At 46.6% G+C, this 21,512-nt stretch overlaps 1 protein-coding gene across 4 annotated transcripts in view; it reads left to right on the top strand.

Annotated features, from left to right (window-relative positions):
• The window catches only part of Acvrl1 (activin A receptor like type 1), a 37,086-nt gene that overhangs the window by 11,792 nt on the left and 3,782 nt on the right, over nt 1-21,512 (top strand). For 3 of the 4 annotated variants that reach the window (XM_042668791.1, XM_042668793.1, XM_042668792.1), the window contains exons 9-10: nt 4,196-4,326; nt 6,356-7,189. In XM_042668791.1, the coding sequence (XP_042524725.1) occupies nt 4,196-4,326; nt 6,356-6,490 (266 nt within the window). In that variant the 3' untranslated portion in view covers nt 6,491-7,189. Of the gene's footprint in view, nt 1-4,195; nt 4,327-6,355; nt 7,190-21,512 lie in introns of those variants that run through there. The other variant, XM_042668789.1, reaches the window with a different exon arrangement.

The following is a 21,512-nucleotide window of genomic DNA, read 5'->3' as shown; positions in this document are numbered from 1 at the left end:
TGGATGAGAGAGTGGGTATTGCTTAGTGGTTAAAGGATTGGAATCAGAGTGTTTAGGTTCAATTCCAAGTATATAATGACTGGGCAGGTTACTTGACCTCCTTGTGCCTTAGTTTCTTCATTTGTAAAGTGATAATTAAGAATATCTGCTAGCCAGGCATGCTGATGCATGATTGTAATTATAGCTGCTTGGAAAGCCAAGATTGGAAGGATGGTGATTTGAGGCCCCAAAGTTAGCAAGACCTTCATCTCAATCAATAAGCCAAGTATGGTTCAATCCCAGTTATTTTGGAAAGCAATGATAGAAAGATCATGTCCACCTCAGGCAAAAATGAGAGATGTTCTCTGAAAAATAAAAACAAAAGGCAGTGTGGCACAAATGGAAGGGCACTTGCCTAGCAAGCACCAGGCCCTGAGTTCAAACCTCAGTACTATAAACAAATAAACAAAACCAGAAAAGCAACCTAAATAGCTTATAGTTGTTGAGCTAATCCAACAGAAGTATTCAGAACTATCTAGAGATAAATATTAGTGACCATTATTGTAATGAGTGCCTAATATAGTAATGTCCCCATTGTATAGATGAGGAGAGAGAAGCACGGAATCATAATTGGCTAGAGGCTTCATTGGTGTCTGAGAGTGGGTGATCTGATTCTGGGGCCAGTACTCATCACACTGGCACTTAAATGTCTGGTCCCTGATTTCCTCAGCCCATCACAGTACCTGTGCTGCCTGAAGACTGCAGCTTCATTATGCTGTGGATTGCCATGGTGGTGTGAAGCACAGCTCTGATTTAGGGAGACTGGTAAAGACATCTGCCCTAGGCAGCCCTGTGGTCGGTGCTCTTTTAGCCCTGGTTGGATGGGAGATGTGAGGTCATCTGGACTGATGGGAGCATTGTCAGCCTGTGTGGAGGCCAGCCACAGCCAGGGGCTGCTAGGAGTCCTACAGATTGAGGAAAATCTTCAGGACATGACTTATCCCTGCTCAGAAATATTCTCATTACTAAAAACATTCCTAGAAGTCAGTCCTTGGGACTTCAATTGTCCTCAGGGTCATTGACTTGACAGTCTGGTCCCTCTGGGGGAGTTGCCTTTTTTTGGGGGGGGGGGGTGTCCGGTCATGGGGCCTGAACTCTGGGCCTGGGCGCTGTCCCTCAGCTCTTCAGCTCAAGGCTAGCGCTCACTACTTGAGCCACAGCGCTGCTTCTGGCTTTTTTTCTTTTTGCTTATGTGGTGCTGAGGAATTGAACCCAGGGCCTCAGGCATGCAAGGCAAGTGCTCTACCACTGAGCCACCTTCCCAGCCCGGAGTTGTCTTTTTCTTCTCTTCTTTTTCTCCTTCCTTCCTTCTTTCCTTCCTTCCTTCCTTCCTTCCTTCCTTCCTTCCTTCCTTCCTTCCTTCCTTCCTTCCTTCCTTCCTTCCTTCCTTCCCTCTCTCTCTTTCTTTTGCTACACAGGTGCTCTACTACTTCAGCCACACCTCCAGCCTCATTTTGCTTTTTGTTCTTTTTGGCTAGTCCTGGAACTTGAACTCAGGACCTGGGCACTGCCCTTGATCTTTTTTGTTCAAGGATAGTACTCTACCACTTGAACCATAGCTCTACATCTGGCTTTTTGGTGATTAATTATAAATAGTCTCATATGTTTTTCTATCCAAACTGGCTTTGAAACACAATCTTCAAATCTCAACCTCCTGAGTAACTAGGGTTACAGGTGTGAGCCACTGGTGCCTAGTGTGCCTTGATTGTTTTTCAAGGTTGGGTTTTACCGTATGTCTGGGCCTGCCTGGGCTAGGATCCTCCCACTTAGGCTTACCTGTGTCTCTGGGAACAACACGCACATGACACACTGTGCAGTCATTGTGCTTCTTCTATAGCTGGGAAAACAGCATATACGGTCCTAACCCAGAAGTTCGTTAAGATGAAATCTCTTGAACTTCTTTATTTTTAATCCTAGCTGGCCCTAAACTGTGATTCCCCACACTCTGCCTCCCCCAAATATCTAGGATTATAGGCTTGAGCCACTGTGCCCTGCTCCTCTGGAAATCTCTTAAGGGGCTCTAATTCCGGTGCGTAAACTGCCAAGTGGGGTAAGAGGCTAGAGTGTGGAGAAAGGACACCTGGACGGAGCCAAGACCAGGCTACCAGCAGGAAAGGCAGGGCTGGGAAGGCTGCCTCTGACTCCTGGGCTGAGGAGGGCAAGCTCTGTTAGCTGCACACAGATTCCAGGCGCATTATAAACACTGTAATCTGGTGTCAGCCCGGGCGCTGATTAAAGGCTCATTAGACACACTCAGGCCTCTGTGCAACACTGATTAAGGCGTGAGCGGCACAGGGGCGGCCTGGAAGCTCGCCATGGGGAGAACAGCTGGAGAAGGCTCCACTGAGTAGCCTGTGTGGCCAAGGCCAGGCCTAGAAGCAGAATGGGGCATGAAGCTGACTGCATCCCACGGTGTTCGGAAAGCTCCGAAGGCCAGTGCACTGGGGATAGAGTGGGGTAGGATGGGATCCGTGGAGACCCCAGTCTTACCTGACAGTGGGTGGACATTATCTGGGCCAAGGTAAAAATCCTTTCTTTTAGGAGAGATTTTTGTTGTTGTTGTTGTTGTTGTTAGTCATAGGGCTTGAACTCAGGGCCTGTGTACTGTTCCTGAGCTTTTTTTGCTCAAGGCTAGTGCTCTACCATTTGAGCCACAGCTCTATTTCCAGTTTTCCGGTGGTTAATTGAAGATAAGAGTCTCACAGACTTTCCTGCCTGGGCTTGCTTCAAGCCAACATCCTCAGATCTCAGCCTCCTGAGTAGCTAGGATTATAGGTATGAGCCACCAACCAGCACCTGGCAGTTCTATCACTAAATTTCTAACCTTAATTTCTTGGCTGTAAAGGGGGAACTATTAAGTCCTTAGGGATGTTGTAAGGATTTAATGCAGAGTACTTAGGACAGTACCTGGCACATAGTAAGTGATCAGTAAATAGTAGGTGCTGTTATCATTAGGTGGGCATCAGCATCCTGCCCTAGATACAAGGCACTTGATGAAAGACTGGGACAAGATTTAGTTTAACAATCTAACAAGTGCGTTTGAATCTGGCTGTGTAAGCTTGGGCCCTACTTTTCTGAGCCTCAGTTTCTTTCTTTTTTTTTGGGTCCGGTTGTGGGGCCTGAACTCTAGGCCTGGGCGCTGTCCCTCAGCTCTTCAGCTCAAGGCTAGTGTTCTACCACTTGAGCCGCAGCACCACTTCCGGCTTTTTTCTTTTTGCTTATGTGGTGCTGAGGAATCGAACCCAGGGCCTTAGGCATGCAAGGCAAGCACTCTACCACTGAGCCACTTTCCCAGCCCCTCAGTTTCTTTATCGATAGCATGGAGATATTAATAATGCCCCTCTTACACTGATGTCAAAATCACTAGCAAGATAGCTCCTATAACAGGGCTCGTATCCAGTACAATGCCTGGCACATGGGAAGTGTAAAACCAAGACTGTAATCAGGGCTGGGAAGGTGGCTCAGTGGTAGAGCGCTTGCCTTGCATGCCTGAGGCCCTGGGTTCGATTCCTCAGCACCACATAAGCAAAAAGAACAAAGCCAGAAGTGGCACTGTGGTTCAAGTGGTAGACCTCTAGCCTTGAGCTGAAGAGCTGAGGGACAGCGCCCAGGCCCAGAGTTCAGGCCCCACGACTGGACCCAAAAAAAAAATTAAAAAAAAAAAAAGACTGTAATCATTACTCATGTAACTGTAAGCCCTCTGTACAGTATCTTTACAATAAAAAAAAGACTCTAATCATGGGCTAGGAATGTGACTGAGTGGTAGAGTGCTTGCTTAGCTTGCATGAAGCCATGGGTTCAATTCCTCAGTGCCACATAAACAGGAAAAGCTGGAAGTGGTCTGTGGCTCAAGTGGTAGAGTGCTAACCTTGAGCAAAAGCAGCTCAGGGAAAGTGCCCAGGCCCTGAATTCAAGCACCATGACTGGCAAAAAGTAAATAAATAAAGACTGTAATCATTATTAGTTAGAAATATGTTAATAGTTGTTACTAGTTATGAATACATTCATTATCTTACAGTGTCCCTCTCAGGGCAGCATAGCCAGGCAACTTGCTTCTTGGCTCCTGGAACAGAGGCTGGGCAAAGCTGTTCTCTAGGAGCCATTTAGCCTCCTGAGCTCAACAGCTTATATTCCCCCACCCCACCCCAATCCTCAGGTCTTGTAGAGGACTATAGGCCACCCTTCTATGATGTGGTGCCCAATGACCCCAGCTTCGAGGACATGAAGAAGGTGGTGTGTATTGACCAGCAGACTCCTACCATCCCCAACCGGCTAGCTGCAGACCCGGTAAGGCCTCTGTGGAACTGGGGCTGGGATGGCAGAGGGTGGATTGAGGCTCACAGTTTGGGTTTCTGGGCTCAGGAACTAGTGTCTCTGCTTCTTCAATAGGTCTTCCGTGTATTCCTGAATTCTTGGCCTGTCGCTTTCTATCTAAGACCTTATTCAATGTGAGATTTTTCAGAACTCTCCTCTTAATTTACCTGTGGAAAATCTCTGGTGCATTTTCTGCTATAGAGTTACAGAATTTTATTTTTTTTCCTCCCTCAAAACATTTAACATACAAAGACATTCATGTCTACACATGCACATATATGTTAGATTGCTAGCCCCAAGTCTGTTCTCTGTGTGTGTGCATGCGCATGTGTGCGCAGGCATGCCTGGGTGCTGTCCCTGAGCGTTTTTGCTCAAGGTTGGGCCCTCTATTACTTGAGCCACAGTTCCACTTCTGGCTTTTTGGTGGTTAAGTGGAGATTAGAGTCTCTCAGATTTGTCTGATGGGGTTGGTTTCAAACCTCAATCCTCAGCTCATAGCCTGGTGAGTAGCTACGATTACAGGCTTGAGTCACCAACACCCAGCTTCTGCTCATCTTCTATCCCTGTTACCTACAATAGTGCCTACATGCTGTAAATGCTCAATGAATATTTACTGAAAGAATTAATAAATGCACACATATCTATGCAAACAGACACATCCATTTCTATACAACATACATATTCATAAAAAAAACACATGGATGCAGTTGGGTACTAATGGCTCATACCTGTAACCGTAAACTACTCAGGAAGCTAAGATCTGAGAATCATAGTTCAAAGCCAGAAATCCATGAGAAGAAGCCTCAAGTAGAGCTATAGTTCAAGTGTTAGAGTTCCAGCCTTGATCAAACATGCCAAGCGAGAGCACAAGGCCTTGAGTTTGGCGCTATTACCAGAACAATACAAAGCAAAGCAAAGCAAAACAAAACCAAAAAACCAATGGATGCATGCATTCCTGTGCATCTTGTGTGCGTACGTGTGCGTGCGTGCCCACACACACACACACACACACACACACACACACACACACACACACACACACTCACTTTTAGGGACTAGAAGGGATGGATTGGCTCATTCTGGGCTCACCAAGCTTCCTAGGCTGAAGTCTTTTTTTTTTTTTTTTTGGTCCGGTCATGGGGCCTGAACTCTGGGCCTGGGCGCTATCCCTCAGCTCTTCAGCTCAAGGCTAGCGCTCTACCACTTGAGCCACAGCACCACTTCCGGCTTTTTTTCTTTTTGCTTATGTGGTGCTGAGGAATCGAACCCAGGGCCTCAGGCATGCAAGGCAAGCGCTCTACCGCTGAGCCACCTTCCCAGCCCCTAGGCTGAGGTCTTACCTGGACAATTTTTTATTTTTTGCCAGTCTTGGGCTTGAACTCAGGGCCTGGACACTGTCTCTGAGCTTCTTTTGCTCGAGGCTAGCACACTACCACTTGAGCTTTTTTTTTCTGTCTATGTGGTAGTGAGGAATCAAACTCAGGGCTTCATGCATGCTAGGTAAGCACTCTACCACTATGCCATGTTACCAGCCCCACATGTATTTTTAGAACAGTGCCCACCACTCATTCCTCCATTGCCCCCTAGGCCTAGTCATGCCCTGTGTGGGAGGGTCTCAGCTGGGGATGCAGAAGCCCCAAGATAGCAGAGCTGCCCTTCCCTGGGGATCCTGGTGGCATAGGTGTTGTTCACTCAGGAAACCTGAGGGAATGAGACTGAATGCTCTTGTTCACTCTTCTTCCTGTCTCTACCCATTCCCTTCTGCTTCCATTTCTCTTCCTCTCCTCATCCTTTCCTGGCCTCTCCATCCTCACTCTCACCATTTGCCTTTCCTCACAAACTCCTGTCGAACACCCTCATTTCCCTCTCCCTGTATTGTTTTGTTTTGTTTCTCCCACCTTCTGCTTGCATCTGTCTTCTTGGGCCATTCACTTCTCTGCCTCATTTCTCTCTTTCCTGACCTATGTCCCTGCTTCCTCTCTGTCTCTCTCTAAACCCCTAGGTTCTCTGTGGCCTGGCTCAGATGATGCGGGAATGCTGGTATCCCAACCCTTCTGCCCGCCTCACCGCACTGCGCATCAAGAAGACCCTACAGAAACTCACCCTCAATCCAGAGAAGCCCAAAGTGATCCCCTAGTCCTGGGGCACTGGACTCTTTCTTTCTGTGGTGGGGGGTAGAGGGGGAAGCCAGGAAATGGGTGGTTATCTGGATGGAGGTAGTGTGAGGGTATTTAATGGGGTGGGATTGCCTCCCCATGGGGCAGCTGTGCCTGCCCAACTTGGCCTCCCCCTTCCCCCCCTCATTCAGCCAAAAATACAGCTGGGCTGAAATCTGATCCCCGCACTGTCTGGCCTGCTCAAAGTGGCTGTCTCCCTGACGCCTGTTTTCTCCCCCCAGCCCCTTATGCCAGTGGGGTGTACCTCACCACTCCCTGGGAAGGATGTAGCACCGGTTCCAAAGTCAGGGTAGCCAAGCTAGGGAATCACAGGTCCAGAGCTTAGTCCTGCAACATCCCTGCCCTTAGTCAACACTGCTGCCCCACCAGAGCTGCCAGCGTGGACATGCCGCCCAGCCAGACCTCAGCCTCTGGACCATCCCCCAGATACACAGGGCTTGGCTCTGTCACATCTTGGTTTTCCATAGACATACTGGAAGATTTGGACTTAACTTCTTTGAATCTTCACCAGCTCTGATTTTCCTTGAGTGCCAACCTATGTGCCAGCTAAGTTCACCAATCTCATCTGTTCCTATTGCCCTGACCCTTGGCAATTTGAAAATGAGGACTGTTAGTGTGTGGTGAGGGGGGGCGGAATAAAGCTCCACTTCTTGCATTTAGCCATGCTGACATCATCCAGCTCTGTGCCCTCTGCCCCTTCTGAGGCTTTGTTCCCTGTCCCAGGGCTGAAGACTGCTTCCTCTGGAGACGCCAAAGCTCCAAAGAAATTTGGCAGTGGGGAGCTGTGGCTCACACCTACAATCCTAGCTACTCAGAAGGCTGAGATCTGAGGATTAGGATTGAGGTATGAATCTAGGCCAGCAGAAAGTTCTATGAAACTTATTCCCAAATAACCAGCAGAAAAGCCAGAAGTAGAGCTGTGACTTAAGTGATAGTGCATCAGTCTTGAGTAGAAAAAAAAAAGCCAAGTGAGAGTACAAGGCCCTGAGTTCAAGCTCCAGTAGGGGCACACGTGTGCATGCACACATACATAAGTCTCCAACACCCAGATTCTTGCTCCCCAACTGGCCATGCCCAAACCTACATCCTAAGCCCGTCCCTAGAGCATGTATCTCAGAAGTTGATGGCCCTAGAGAAACACACAGAAAGAAAGTCTAGTGTTTGGAAAATGTCAAGAGTATAAGCCCATGTAAGGAGCAGGTGACCCTGAGTTGAGTGGGTAAGCCCAAGGGAGTTGGTTAGGGGCAGAGCTGGAGGAGATAGATGGAGTTCTGGCTATAGACAAGCCTAGTACCAACTGGGGAAGCTATGGCCTAGCAGCCCTGAGCCACTGGGAAGAAGCTAGACCATGCTCCTCCTACCTACACAACTTCCCCAGGCTGGGCCTCTGGGGTGTCTTCCTCCATCCCATCCCCATCACCCACTTTCCCAGGCCTGTCCCCAGCATTGTGCAAGGCCCAAGGAGAAGTAGGAAGTGAAAGTGGGTGAAAACAGCTAAATGGAGGGCTGGCTTCCCAGAGCTGTGGGACAGAGTGTACAGATTCTCCGGTTAGGAAGCCATCTTCTGCCTGAAGGATTTGACCTCTACTAGATTTAGGAGTGAACTCTCCCTGGGACTCCACAGCCAGAAATTAAAGACAGTAGCTAGCTCTCCAGAGCCTGGAAAGTTCCAGAGGGAGCTCTGAGGGCGGAGGAGGTGCAGGGAGGGAGGGAAAGGACCCCAAACTGCAAAGAACTGTCTGAAAATTCTTCTGTCTGAGAACAGAAGGATTTCCCCCCCACCCCCACACACCCCACCCCACCCCACCTCCACCATAGAAATCTGTCTCTGTCTCTGTCTCAAGATGTGAGATGATGGCAGTAGCATAGGTATGCTATAAAGACTCAAATGTAAGATGTCCTGCAATAATACAACAATTCAAAATAAAATTCTAACAAGTAGTCACCACTCACACATCAAGCAGTTTGTTACTCTATGCAATAATAACAATGACAGGTCTGGAATCCACTATGATTATGCAAGTTTGCTCATCAGCACTCACCAGAGGGAGCATGTTGCTGGGACAAGAGAGTCTGGCAGGAGAGGCAGACAGCTGGAAAGATCCCCTGAGGCTGGAGGATGCGAGGCTGGAATGTGAAGTTTGGAGTCTACAAGACCTTATGGCCTATTTTCAGGGTCTTATTCTGGCTACCCTTAGAGTTAGTCTATTACCAAGACCACAGCCTAACCACCCTAGGGTTGGTTCTTTAATAAATCAAAGCCACCTCTAGGACACGTTAGAGTTGGTTCTAGAGGACACGTTAGAGTTGGTTCATTAGCATGTCCTAGCTACTCTCAACCACTCTCAACTTGAAGTTGCCTAATTAGTATGTCCAAGCTGCTCTAGAACATCTTGGAGTTGGCCCATTAGCTATATTTGCACATGGTTCTGTTGCCATGGATCTAGGAAGGGGGGCAGGTGGTGTTTGAACCCTGACTATGGTCATTGGGCCATCTGATCAGTTAGTCATCTGGTCCATGAGTGGAGTATACAGATACTAGGTGGAGTCAGAAAGACCTTTGGGCTGCCTGCCTGTGAGCTTGCCATGTGTTTTGTTGATAACTGACTTGTACTGCACCTATAACAGCTCCTTGGCTTGTGGGTATAACACAATTTCACCTCTCTTACTTTGAGATACTATCTATGAGAACACTCAGTAGGTGACTTGTACATAGTAGGTTCTCCATACACCGTGGTTGACTCCTGAGCTGCTTGCTGACTCTTCCCAGGCTGATACCTCTGCTTACAGAGGTCCCAAGGGAACCCGAAGGGACAAGAAGAACAAGCTGCCAGGGTATATGTCCCCACATTATCCTTGGACTAGGCACAGCTCCAGAATGGACCTTCCCCAGGCCCTAGCAGGGCTTCAAATCTCAGCTCCAATCCTGGATGGGAAATAGCCTAAAGTTGCCCCCTGCTGGCCAATGAGCTGCCCGGCAGCTACTTCCTCCACCATATAGGGCCCAGCCGCCAGTCTCCTAGCCAGCCCTAGCCAGCCCTGTAGGCTAGCATAATTGCATGGTCTCTGTCTCCAATTAAACACACACACACACACACACACACACACACACACAGAGCTAGAGCTGTGGCTCAAACTGTAGAGTGCCAGCCTTGAGGGGGAAAAGCTAAGGAACAGATCCAGACCCTGAGTTCAAGCTTCAATACTGGCACAAAAACAAATCTAATTAAATAATAAAAGGTGGGAAGGACCTTGCCACCAGACTGTCTAGCTTGAGTATGGAAGCCTTGGTGTTAGAGGCTCGCTCGTTCTTTTTTGGTCAGTCATGGGGCTTGAACTCAGGGCCTGGGTGCTGTCTCTGAGCTTTTTCACTCAAGGCTAGAACTCTACTACTTTGAGCCACAGCTCCACTTCTGGTTTTCTGGTGGTTCATTGGAGTTAAGAGTCTCATGGACTTTCCTGTTGAGGCTGGCTTTGAACTTCAATCCTCAGATCTCAGCCTTCCAAGTAGATAGGATTACAGGTGTGAGCCACTGGTTTCCAACTTAGATGCTCTCTTAAGGAACCAGGAAGAGAGTCTCAATTCAATTCCTGCTACCATGGACACTGTCTACTTCTGCAGCCCCCAGTTGCCCCGTGCTTGCAGCTGTGGCACTGGAATCGGGGCGCCTGCACAGCAGTACCTTCCCAGAGGACTGCAAGGGGCCTCTGCAGCTGGCGTTAGGGATGTTAATAGCATTCCTAGCACCTTGTAAAGGCACCCTTTCCCTTCCTTGAAGGCCTACCAGGCCCTGGTTCTTTCCTGAGAGTCACATCAGGGTTGGAGACAGGGGAGAAGAGAGTAGGAGAATCACAGAGCAAGAATTCCAGAAAGGCTAGTGAGATCTGGGGTGTGTGTGTGTGTGTGTGTGTGTGTGTGTGTGTGTGTGTGTGTGTGTGTGTGTGTGTGTGTGTGTGTGTGTGTGTGTGTGTGTGTGTGTGTGTGTGTGTGTGTGTGTGTGTGCTGGTACTATGGCTTGAATTCAAGGTTAGAGCACTGTCCCTTAGCCTTTTCTGCTCAAGGCTGGCAGTCCACCACTTTCAGCTTTTTGCTGATTAATTAGAGATAAGAGTCTCAAAACCTTTCCTGCCTGGGCTGGCTTTGAACTACAATCCTCAGATCTCAGTCTCCAGAGTAGCTAGGAATATAGGTATGAGCCATTGGCCATACATTGAGTCCTTGGAAAGTCACCATGTCTAAGCCTCCCTTCCTCTGTAGAATCCCAGGGAATGGGTTTGCCTTTTTATTTTTATTTTTTGCCTGTCTTGAACTCAGGGCCTGGACATTGTCCCTGAGATTCTTTTGCTCAAGGCTGGTACTCTACCACCTGAGCCACAGTGCCACTTCTGGCTTTTTTTCTGTTTATGTGGTACTGAGGAAATGAACCCAGGGCTTTGTGTATGCTAGGCAAGCACTCTACCACCAAGCCACATTCCCAGCTCCTGTCTTTTGTTTTGTTTTGTTTTTGTGCCAGGATTGGGGTTTGAACTCAGGCCCTAGGTATTAGTATCTGTTAGCTTTTTCACTCAAGACTGGCACTCTTCCACTTGAGCCACACCTCCACTTCCAGTCCTTTGATGGTTAATTGGAGATTAAAGTTGTATAGATTTTCATGCCCAGACTGGCTTTAGACCATGGTCCTTAGACCCTAGCCTCCTGAGTATCTGGGGTTACAGGAGTGAGCCACAAGTATCTGACATCTGCTTTGTCTTTGAGGGTAGAAAATCTGCCACTCCTTTTGCTTTTCAGGTGCTTTGCTGATTGCCCAGGCGACCTCAGCTTCCAACTTTCCTATGCAACTGGGAGGGATAATCTTGTGACAAAGGCCCTTCCAGAGGGCTGATATGTGGTTGGATGCTGAAGAGGGGTGATGGAGGCTCTTGCAGGTGAGCCTTGATGCTGAGGCCCATTCCTTCCTCTGCTGAGGCCTTGTGGTAGTACCTAGATTATGTAGGGCAGTTCTTTATGCCTTCCCAGGCACCAGCCTCCTTCAGTCCTGCCTCACACTAGCCTGCAAGGAGAGTATTCTTCTTCCTCTAGATCCTCCTACATATTCAGATCAATAGCCCAAGGGACAACAAAGCCCTCATGCTTAGAAGGCCCATTCTGGGGTGCAGTGAGGTTCCCCATCCCAAGTCCATTGTCTCAGGGCTGGGACTGGCACTAGCTATGCAATCAGCACTTTGGGTGGGCGACTTCTTGGTACACGCTGCTTCTACCAGGGCCACATTCAGTTTGCTAGAAATAGAGACAGAGGGCTTCTTGACTTTGCATATGATTTGCATAATGTCATAGACACAGTCTATTTTCAGGCAGTCTTCAGGTTCAAGTGTTGTCACTGCTGCCCTGCGGGTGTCATGTCTGGATGAGTCTCTTCTCTGTTCTTTCTCACCCACCTACTCTTATTGACCTATATCCTCAACTGCAAGAGCACAAGGTGGGGAGAGGTGGGGAGTAAGGTTGTCCTGGGAACCACACCTGGTGAGAAGCACAGGGCAATTTCCTATATTACCACCATCACAAACAGTGAGTCAAGTTGCTGAAGGGCAACTGATAAACAGTGGATAAGGGAGAAAGGAGGTAATTAGGTAGCCACCTCCATTCCCAGACACATCTTAGCAGAATGGTCAGGTCAAGTATTCACCCTTCAGTCTTCTGCCACCTTGAAGAAAGGAGTCTAGGTTGATAAACATGTGTTTCTTAGCCACCCAGAAAACCTTGCCTTTTTCTTTTTTTCTTTTTTTGGTTAGTTGTAGGGCTTGAACTCTGGGCCTGGGCACTGTCCCTCAGCTCTTCAACTCAAGACAACCACAGTGACAGTTCCGGTTTTCTGGTGATTAACTGGAGCTAAGAGTCTCACAGACTTTCCTGCTCAGGCTGGCTTTGAACAGCAATCCTCAGATCTCAGCCTCCTAAGTAGCTAGGATTACAGGCATGAGCCACTGGCAGCTGGGCCTTTTTTTTTTTTTTTTATTTCTTTTCAGCACTCAGAGAAATGGGAAAAATGACCTTCAATTGGCCACTCTTCTGGGAGGCCTATCTGAGAGATCAGAATCCTAGGTTATTGTTTTTGTTTTTGTGTTTGTGTTTGGCCAGTCCTGGGGCTTAAACTCTGGGCCCCAACACTGTCCTTGAGCTTCTTTTGCTCAAGGCTAGCACTCTACCACTTGAGCCACAGCACCACTTCAGCTTTTCTGTGTATGTGCTTTTTCTATGTATGTGGTACTGAGGAATCGAACCCAGGGCTTCATGCACGCAAGGCAAACACTTTACCACTAAGTCACATTGACAGCCCTTTTTTTGTTTTTGTGCTGGTACCAGGACTTTAGCTCAGGGCCTTACTGGGCTTTTTCCATTCAAATCTGGTGCTCTACTACTTGATCCACACTTTCACTTTCAGGTTTTTGTGATTAATTGGAGATTGGATTTCATTCTGGTCTGACTTTAAACCAGTCCTCAGATTTCAGCCTCCTGAGTAGTTCGGGTTACACAGCCACCAGCACCTGGTTTAGCATACTAGTTTGGTGACCAAATATATGGATATATATTGGTACTGGTCCTAGGGCTTGAACTCAGGGCCTGGGCATTGTCCCTGAGCTTTTTCACTCAACACTAGTGCTCTACCACTCAAACCACAGCTCTACTTCCAGCTGTTTGCTGCTTAAAGTCTTATGGACTTTCCAGCCTAGGCTGGCTTTGAAACATGATGCTGAGATGCCTCTGGAGTAGCTAGGATTACAGGCGTGAGCCCCTGGCTCCCAACAACAACCAATGTTTATGATGTTTGGCTCATTAATGTCAGTCTGTGTTACAGCCCCTTCATTCCTTCAGCTAGAAATGTATACAAGAATTTGATTCTCCTTGGCTTGATGCTGCCTCTGTGGGTTCAGAGGTAAACACACCAGAAGGGCCAGTTGGGATGATTATCAAGAAGTTGTCTATGACCTTGGAAGATACTTGGCCTCCCCTCACCTAGGAAGGAAGGGGATTGGTGTAGATCAAGAGCAAAGACAATTCTCCTCACTTTATTGCTTGAGCTATTTGGTGACCTGTCCTTGGTCACAGAGAATCAGAACTCCTTTCTGGAGACGCCTAAGCCTCTGGTTAGTGTATTTTTCCCTGTGTTCATTGAAGGATCCACTAGATGCTAAGGCAGAGAGCCTGTCTTCTGCCAATCAAGAGTGCTCGCAGCAAGGCCTCCCAGGAGCAACACACTACCCAGAATTCCTATCTGAAGTTCAGTTCTGTAGGACCTGCATCATCCCCTCAGGCAGGCGTTTCCTGTTGATAAGAAGCTCTCTTACAAACACTGATAAAGAGATGAAAAAAGGAAATGGATAAGCTTGGGCATAATGGGCATTTTGTCAGCCTTTTCTACCCCTCTTCCTTCTCTGAACATCCCCCCGCCCCTCAACTACTTCCCAGAACTGAGCAGAAACGGTACCCCCTCACCCCCCTCAACTATGGGCTCTATTTTGGAGTTTCCAGGAATTTTAGCCTGAAGACTTATATAGCTCTTAGAAGCAGATCCTGGATCAGCCTAGGTTGGGAGAGGAGCCCAAAGACAGGAAGCACTGGGTGCTGAGGTCCCCAAGCCTAGGGGAAAGGGCAACAAGCAGGAAGGAATGCCAGGTGGGCACAGGTTGGGTTGTATTTATGCCCTTCCTGCTCCCTCTCTCTTCAACCTCCTAGAGGTTTGGATCCGAGCAATGGTTAAGTAGCTAGATAGTCTATAATTAGTGGATTTCCTATCACTTTCTTCTTGGGCTTATTAATGGGAAAAAAAATCTCATTAATTTTGACTTTACTATTTTGTAATGTATGATCCATGAGGACAAGAAGTAGGCTGTGTTTAGGAAAATAAACAAAGCAAACACATTCTCAAGGCACACCCTACCCTACCATTGTCCTTCTGAGGTTTGGATTTTACTTATTTATTTATTTAGTGTCAATCCTGGGACTTAAATTCAGGGCCTTATCACTGAGATTTTGTGCTTCAGGCTGTCCAGCTCTGCTACTTTTGTGTGTGTGTGTGTGTGAAAATACCATACAGAGGGGTTACAATTACATGGACAAGGTAATGAGTGCATTTCTTATCAAGCATTGTTGCCTCCTCCTTTGTTTCCCCTTCCCATCCCTTCCCATCTCCCACCAACCTCCTGCCCCGACACCCCCAACCTGCCCCCACCCCACACCAAAGTTGTAAAGTTTGTTTTTTTGACATAATGTCTTGTACATCTCATTGTTGCAATGGGTCTACCTGTATCCCTATTTAAACAATTGTTTTTTTCCCTTTCCCTCCACAAATTATACCAACATCAAATACAGTGAAAACAGGGGTTATACCATGGGGGAGGGACATACAAAGCAACAAAGAAATATCTTATAAATATGTTATAAAACAATAGCAAGAAAGAAAAATCATTTGAGTCCTTATCTTGGGGTTTATTTCGCTTAACATCAATTTATCTGACTATTTCTGCTTCTCTTAGACATATGCTAGTTATTGCAAATAAGGGAAACCATGGGACCCATGTTTCTTTGCCCCTGGCTTACTTCACTTAATATAATTTTTTCCAAGTCTTTCCATTTCCTAACAAATGGGGCAATGTCATTCTTTCTGATGGAGGCATAGAATTCCATTGTGTATATATACCACATTTTCTTGATCCATTCATCTATTGAGGGGCATCTAGGTGGGTTCCATATCTTAGCTATGATAAATAATCCAGCTCTGCCACTTTGAGTGACAGCTCCATTCCCAGATTTTTGGTGGTTAATTGGACAGAAGAGTCTCATGGATTTTCTTGCCCAGGCTGGCTTTGAGCAGAGAACTGAAATCCTTAGATCTCAGCCTTGGGCTGGGAAGGTGGCTCAGTGGTAGAGCACTTACCTTGCATGCTCGAGGCCCTGGGTTTGATTCCTCAGCACCACATAAGAAAAAAGCCGGAAGTGGCACTGTGGCTCAAGTGGTAGAGCACTAGCCTTGAGCTGAAGAGCTGAGGGACAGCGCCCAGGCCCAGAGTTCAGGCCCCACGACCGGACCCCCCCCCCAAAAAAAATAAATAAATAAAGATCTCAGCCTCCTGAGTAGCTAGGGATTACAGGGATGGAAGGTTTGGATTTTAAAGTTCATCTTGACAAAGGTTTTTTTCTAACGTGTCTGACCTGCAGTTAGGGTGACCTGCCACCAGGTGGGTGAGGAGGCTTTGTCTGCATTGTGCTCCAAGTTGTCCTTACTCAAGGACAGAAAAACGATAAAAAGATCTTATGTTCATCAATTCTTTTTTCCCCCTCCTTGTCCTCAGAAGATGCAATTTTTAAATAAAACAGGTAAATATAAAGCAGGAAAATAGGTAGTTCTAAGTGTCCAATTTTCTAAAACAAACAAAACCCAAGAGCTAGTACAACTTGGAGACTGTATCCTGAACTCTTAGCTATTTCCAGTCTTGGTTACCACCAAACCAGAAACTAACGCTTACTTCGTGCCTAGCCACTCTTTTTTTTTAAATTGAGTCTTAAACTTGGCCTGGGTGCTGTCATTTATTGTTGTTTTCCCACTCTCATATACACACATCCCCCAATGCTGATGCTCTACCTCTTGAGCCAGACTTATTTTCTTGCCACTCTTGTTTATTTATTTACCTATCTATTTATCTAGTTACTTATTTCTGTGCCTATCCTAAGACTTGAATCAGAGCCTATGTGCTGTCCCTGAGCTTCTTTTGCTCAACATTAGCCTACCACTTATCTCCAATAAACTACTTTTGACTTTTTAGTGACTTATTGGAGATAAGAACCTCATGGACCTTTCTGCCCAAGCTGGCTTTGAACAACAATCTTCAGGGCTCAGCCTCTGGAATAGCTAGGATTACAGACAGCTGTGAACTACCAGTGCTTGCTAGGATTTGATTTTAAATTACAAGACTTTAAATTCAAATGGCATAATACACTAGAATTGTAGCTCAAAGGTAGAGTGCTATTCTTGAACAAAAAAGTTCACCAGGGGCTGGGAAGGTGACTCAGTGGTAGAGCGCTTGCCTTGCATGTATGAGGGCCTGGGTTCGACCTCAGCACCACATAAGCAAAAAGAAAAAAGCCGGAAGTGGCACTGTGGCTCAAGTGGTAGCCTTGAGCTGAAGAGCTGAGGGACAGCGCCCAGGCCCAGAGTTCAGGCCCCACGACTGGACCCCCCCCCCTCAAAAAAAAAAATAAGTTCAGGGACAGTACCCAGACTCTGAGTTCAACCCCTAGGGCTGTACACACACGTGTGTGCATGCACACACACACACACACACACACACACACACAGTTTCATTGAATGTAACCTTTGCTGACTCTGGTCACAGGCAAGTCTATAAGACTCTTATTTCCAAATCATATTCAAATCATAGAGTATTAACCTTGAGTGGAAAAAGCCAGGGGACAATGCTCAAGCCATGAGTTAAAGCCCTAGCACCAGCACAACGAAAATAAAAAAAAAAAAAAAGTGGGATGTCAGTAGCTCACGCCTATAATCCCAGCTACTCAGGAAGTTGAGATCTGAGGATCATAGTTCAAAGCCAGCCAGGGCAGGAACGTCCATGAGACTCTTAACTCCAATTAATCACCAGAAAACTGGAAGTGGCACTATGGCTCAAGTGGTAGGGCCCTTGCCTTGAGCTGAAGAACTCAGGGACAGCGCCCAGGCCCAAAGTTCATGCCCCATGACTGAAAGAAAGAAAGAAAAGAAAGAAAGGGAGAGAGAGAGAAAGAAAGAAAGAAAGGAAAGAAGGAAGGAAAAGAAAAGAAAAGGGAAAAAAGATTTTTGTTAGCATACAGTAGTAGGAGGCTTTTTATTGTGGTATTTTTTTTTGGGGGGGGAGGTCCGGTCGTGGGGCCTGAACTCTGGGCCTGGGCACTGTCCCTCAGCTCTTCAGCTCAAGGCTAGCGCTCTACCACTTGAGCCACAGCGCCACTTCCGGCTTTTTTCTTTTTGCTTATGTGGTGCTGAGGAATCAAACCCAGGGCTTCAGGCATGCAAGGCAAGCGCTCTACCACTGAGCCACCTTCCCAGCCTATTGTGGCATTTTTATACTTGCACACAATACATCCCATCAAACTCACCCTTTCTATTGCTCTCCCTTAACCCTCTCTTCCCTTCTTAAAACAATTTCAGCTGATCTTTCTATTTCCATAACTACATATAAAATACTTCAATCACAATCACCTTCATTCACCCTCTGTTCCCCTTCCCTCTTCCCACTGATACCCACTTTCCAACAGAACCTGTTTTACTTTCTTGCTCTGTGTTGTTTTTGAGGAAGAGTCTCTCTGTAGTCCAGGCTGGCCTGGACTCACTCTTTACCCCAGCCTAACCATGAACTCATTCATACTCTTCTTCTCTCAGCATGCAGGATGCTGAGATGCTGAGATCACCTACTATCACTGCCTTTTTTTTTTTCTTTTGCCAGTACTGGGGCAACTCAGGTTCTCACAATCTGGCTTTTCTTTTTCTTTTCTTTTTTTTTTTTTGGGTCCGGTTGTGGGGCCTGAACTCTGGGTCTGGGCGCCGTCCCTCAGCTCTTCAGCTCAAGGATAGTGCTCTACCACTTGAGCCACAGCACCACTTCTGGCTTTTTTCTTTTTGCTTATGTGGTGCTGAGGAATCGAACCTAGGGCCTCAGGCATGCAAGGCAAGCGCTCTACCACTGAGCCACCTTCCCAGCCCCTGGCTTTGCTTTTTCACTCAAGACTAACACTAGATCACTTGAGCCACACCTCCATTTCTGGCTTTTTGATGCTTAATTGGAGGGAAGAGTCTCATGGACTTTTCTCCCCGAGGCTAGCTTTCATCCACAATCCTCAGATCTCAGCCTCCTGAGTGGCTAGGATTACAGGCATGAACCAATGGTGCTTGTAATTGTTTTGCAGTATTTAGGCTAGAACTCAAAAACTTACCACCCATGCTAGGTACACACTCTACCAATGAGTTACACCCCATTCTCCCAAAAATGTACAACTAAATCAGATGTGCCACTAATATCCATCCAAATACAAAATAAAGTGAGTAAGGCCAGCGTGGACAAGGACATGGAAATTCTCACAGCTGGGAAAGCAGCACCTGGGAGCACTTTCTCAGTGTCCCAGCAAGGGAAGACCTTTGCCACACTTGACCTTGACATATTATGATGTTGCATATTTGAGAGACACTCCCATAGAAGTCCACAAAGGCACAACTCCCACAAGGAAGTTCAACACACTGCTGTTTGTGGTAGCAGGGCTGGCACCATCCTTGTTGCCCATCCCCCAAGGAATAGTTAAGCAAAATGCTAAGAATAAATTTCTCAGAATATGCTATCAGTGATTGGAAGGAGTAAACCAAATATGAGTATGGGTGTGTGTGTGTATATATACACATCTGTCTAACATAAATCTTGAAAATATGGAATTAATCAGCAAAAAAGAGAATGAAGTTGCTAGGTACTGGTGGCAGACTCCTGTAAACTTGGTTACTCAAAAGTTGAGATCTGAAGATACTGACTCAAAGCCAGCCTAAGCAGATAAAAGTCTAAAAGACGCACCACCAATTAACCAGCCAAAAGCCAGAAGTAGAGGTATTGGTTCAAGTGGTAGAGTGCAAGCCTTGAGCAAAAAGTTATGCAAGCCAGGCACCAGAGGCTCATGCCTGTAATCCTAGCTAGCTATTTAGGAGGCTGAGATTCTAAGGATCATGGCTCAAAGCCAGTCTCTTATTTCCAATTAGCTACTCCAGAAAAAAAAAAAAAGCCAGAAATGGTGCTGTAGCTCAAGTGGTAGAGCGCTTGCCTTGAGCACAAAGAGGGTCAAGGACAGCACTTTTGGGCTGTGAGTTCAAGTACCAGAACCAGTAAAAAAAAAAAAAAAAAAGTCATGCAAGAACACAAGGCCCTGAGTTCAAGCTTCAAGACCCAGTACAGGCACCCATGCATGCGTGTGCATGCATGCGCACAGACACAGACACACACACATACAGACACACACATACACACATGCTCATGCCTGTAATCCTAGCTACTCAGGAAGCTGAAATCTGAGGGTTGTAGTTCGAAGCCAGCCTGGGCAGGAAAATCCATGAGACTCTAATCTCCAATTAACCACCAAAGTAAGCTGGAAGTGGAGCTGTGGCTCAAGTGGTAGAGTACTAGCCTCGACCAAAAAAGCTTAGAGACTGAGCCTGACCCTGAATTCAAGACCCAGGACCAGCATTAAAAAAAAAAAAAGTTAAGAGCCCTTGCATAGGATACAGATAATAACATGTTACCCTATGATTAACCTGAGGCACAGAGAAGGGAGGGGGAAAAAAGAATCTAGACCACAGGGTTAAATGTTGACTCAGCCACTCATGAGCTTGTGATCCTAGGCAGGAAACTGAGCAGGCCCTCCAGGGACCATGTCCTCATCTTTCAGTGGGGATAATGTATTAGGGGATATGAGGAGTCATAATCATGTAGGGCAAAGGGCCTGGCCAGCTATTTTCCAATAAATAATAATAATAATATTGGTGGTAACATAGTCCTGCCCACAGCAGCCCTGGCTTGTGCTTCTGCAGAGTTGCAGGTCCCAGCTTGCAGTCAACACCTCTGGCTTCCTTATCTTGCTGACCTCCACAGCCAAGCAGCAAGCAGCTCAGAACCAGCGATTCCACCCACAGGGCAAGGGGAAAGCCCCACAGAAATGTTGCTGCCCATTTGTCTATTTATGTTTATTTGTTTTGATGAGAAAATGGCTCCTCATCCTGTACTCACTGCCTGCTCGCCTTGGATCAATACTTTAGTTAGGTCTTCAGAGAAATGAAATTTCTATTCACGCTCTACGGTTCCCTTAGTAACAATCTCGGGCAATCAGATCTGCACTCTGGTGGAAATGGCCTTTGGAAATGCTTGTGCAAAGTACGCAATTACACCAGCTTACCTTTGCCAGAAACTGCTTTCTGATGTAGCCGGTATCTTTTCCAGAAAAAAAAAAATTAACTCCATTTAAGCAGACTTAACAAGGTCTTAAAATAGACATAAAGTGGTTTTACCCCACATGGAGAATTCTTAAAATACTGAAGTATTCTTTTTAAGCATAGTCAAGTACTTCAGAAACTCTCATTTACATTGCAAACAATTTCAATGTTAATTACAAATGATTCCTTCCCAACCACTAGGTAATATTTTGTGGTACTGTTTGCACCTGAAATATATACAAGCATTTATTTCTCACTTTGTGTGTGTGTGTGTGTGTGTGTGTGTGTGTGTGTGCGCTTGAACTCAGGGTCTGGGCACAGTCCCTGAGCTGCTTCTGCTCAAAGCTAGCACTCTACTGCTTGAGCCACAGTGCCACTTCCTGCTTTTTCTGTTTATGTGGTACTGAGGAATCAAATCCAGGGCTTCATGCATGCTAGCTACCACTAAGCTACCTTTCCAGCCCTCCCATTCTTTTTTTGAAACCAGTATGCACCTAATTTCAAAGTTTTCCAGATCTGCATTGTCATTGTATTTCAGGTGTGAATTTGAGAAATGGATCCATAGTATCCAAAACATATACCAGAACTCAGGGGCTTGATTTCACACACAAAAAGGAAGCCCTCAAAAATATCCTTCAGCTGTAAGCACTGTACCTATAAAGTCAGCTGAGTCTGTATCCCCTCTTAACTTTCAGGTCCTGTTCTAGGTGTACAGTGCTGGAATTTTAACTCAGGGCCTCGTGCTTTGCTAGGCTGAGACTCTATCATGTGGGCCATATCTCCAGCTTTAGCTACTATTGCTTTAGCTTCTTTTGTGTGCGTGTGCCAGTACTGGAGCTTGAACTTGGCCTGGGTGTTGCCCCTTTGTCTTTTCTGCTCAAAGCTGGCACTCTACCACTTAAGCCACACCTACACCTCTAGCTTTTTGCTGGTTGAAGGTAAGAGTCTCACTTCTTGTTGTGCTAGCTTTGAA

The sequence above is a fragment of the Dipodomys spectabilis genome, unplaced genomic scaffold (assembly GCF_019054845.1).
Source record: "Dipodomys spectabilis isolate Male_0828 unplaced genomic scaffold, ASM1905484v1 ptg000477l, whole genome shotgun sequence".
NCBI lineage: Eukaryota > Metazoa > Chordata > Mammalia > Rodentia > Heteromyidae > Dipodomys > Dipodomys spectabilis.
The sequence above is the reverse complement of the archived record's forward strand: the minus strand, read 5'-3'. Positions and strand labels throughout refer to the sequence as shown.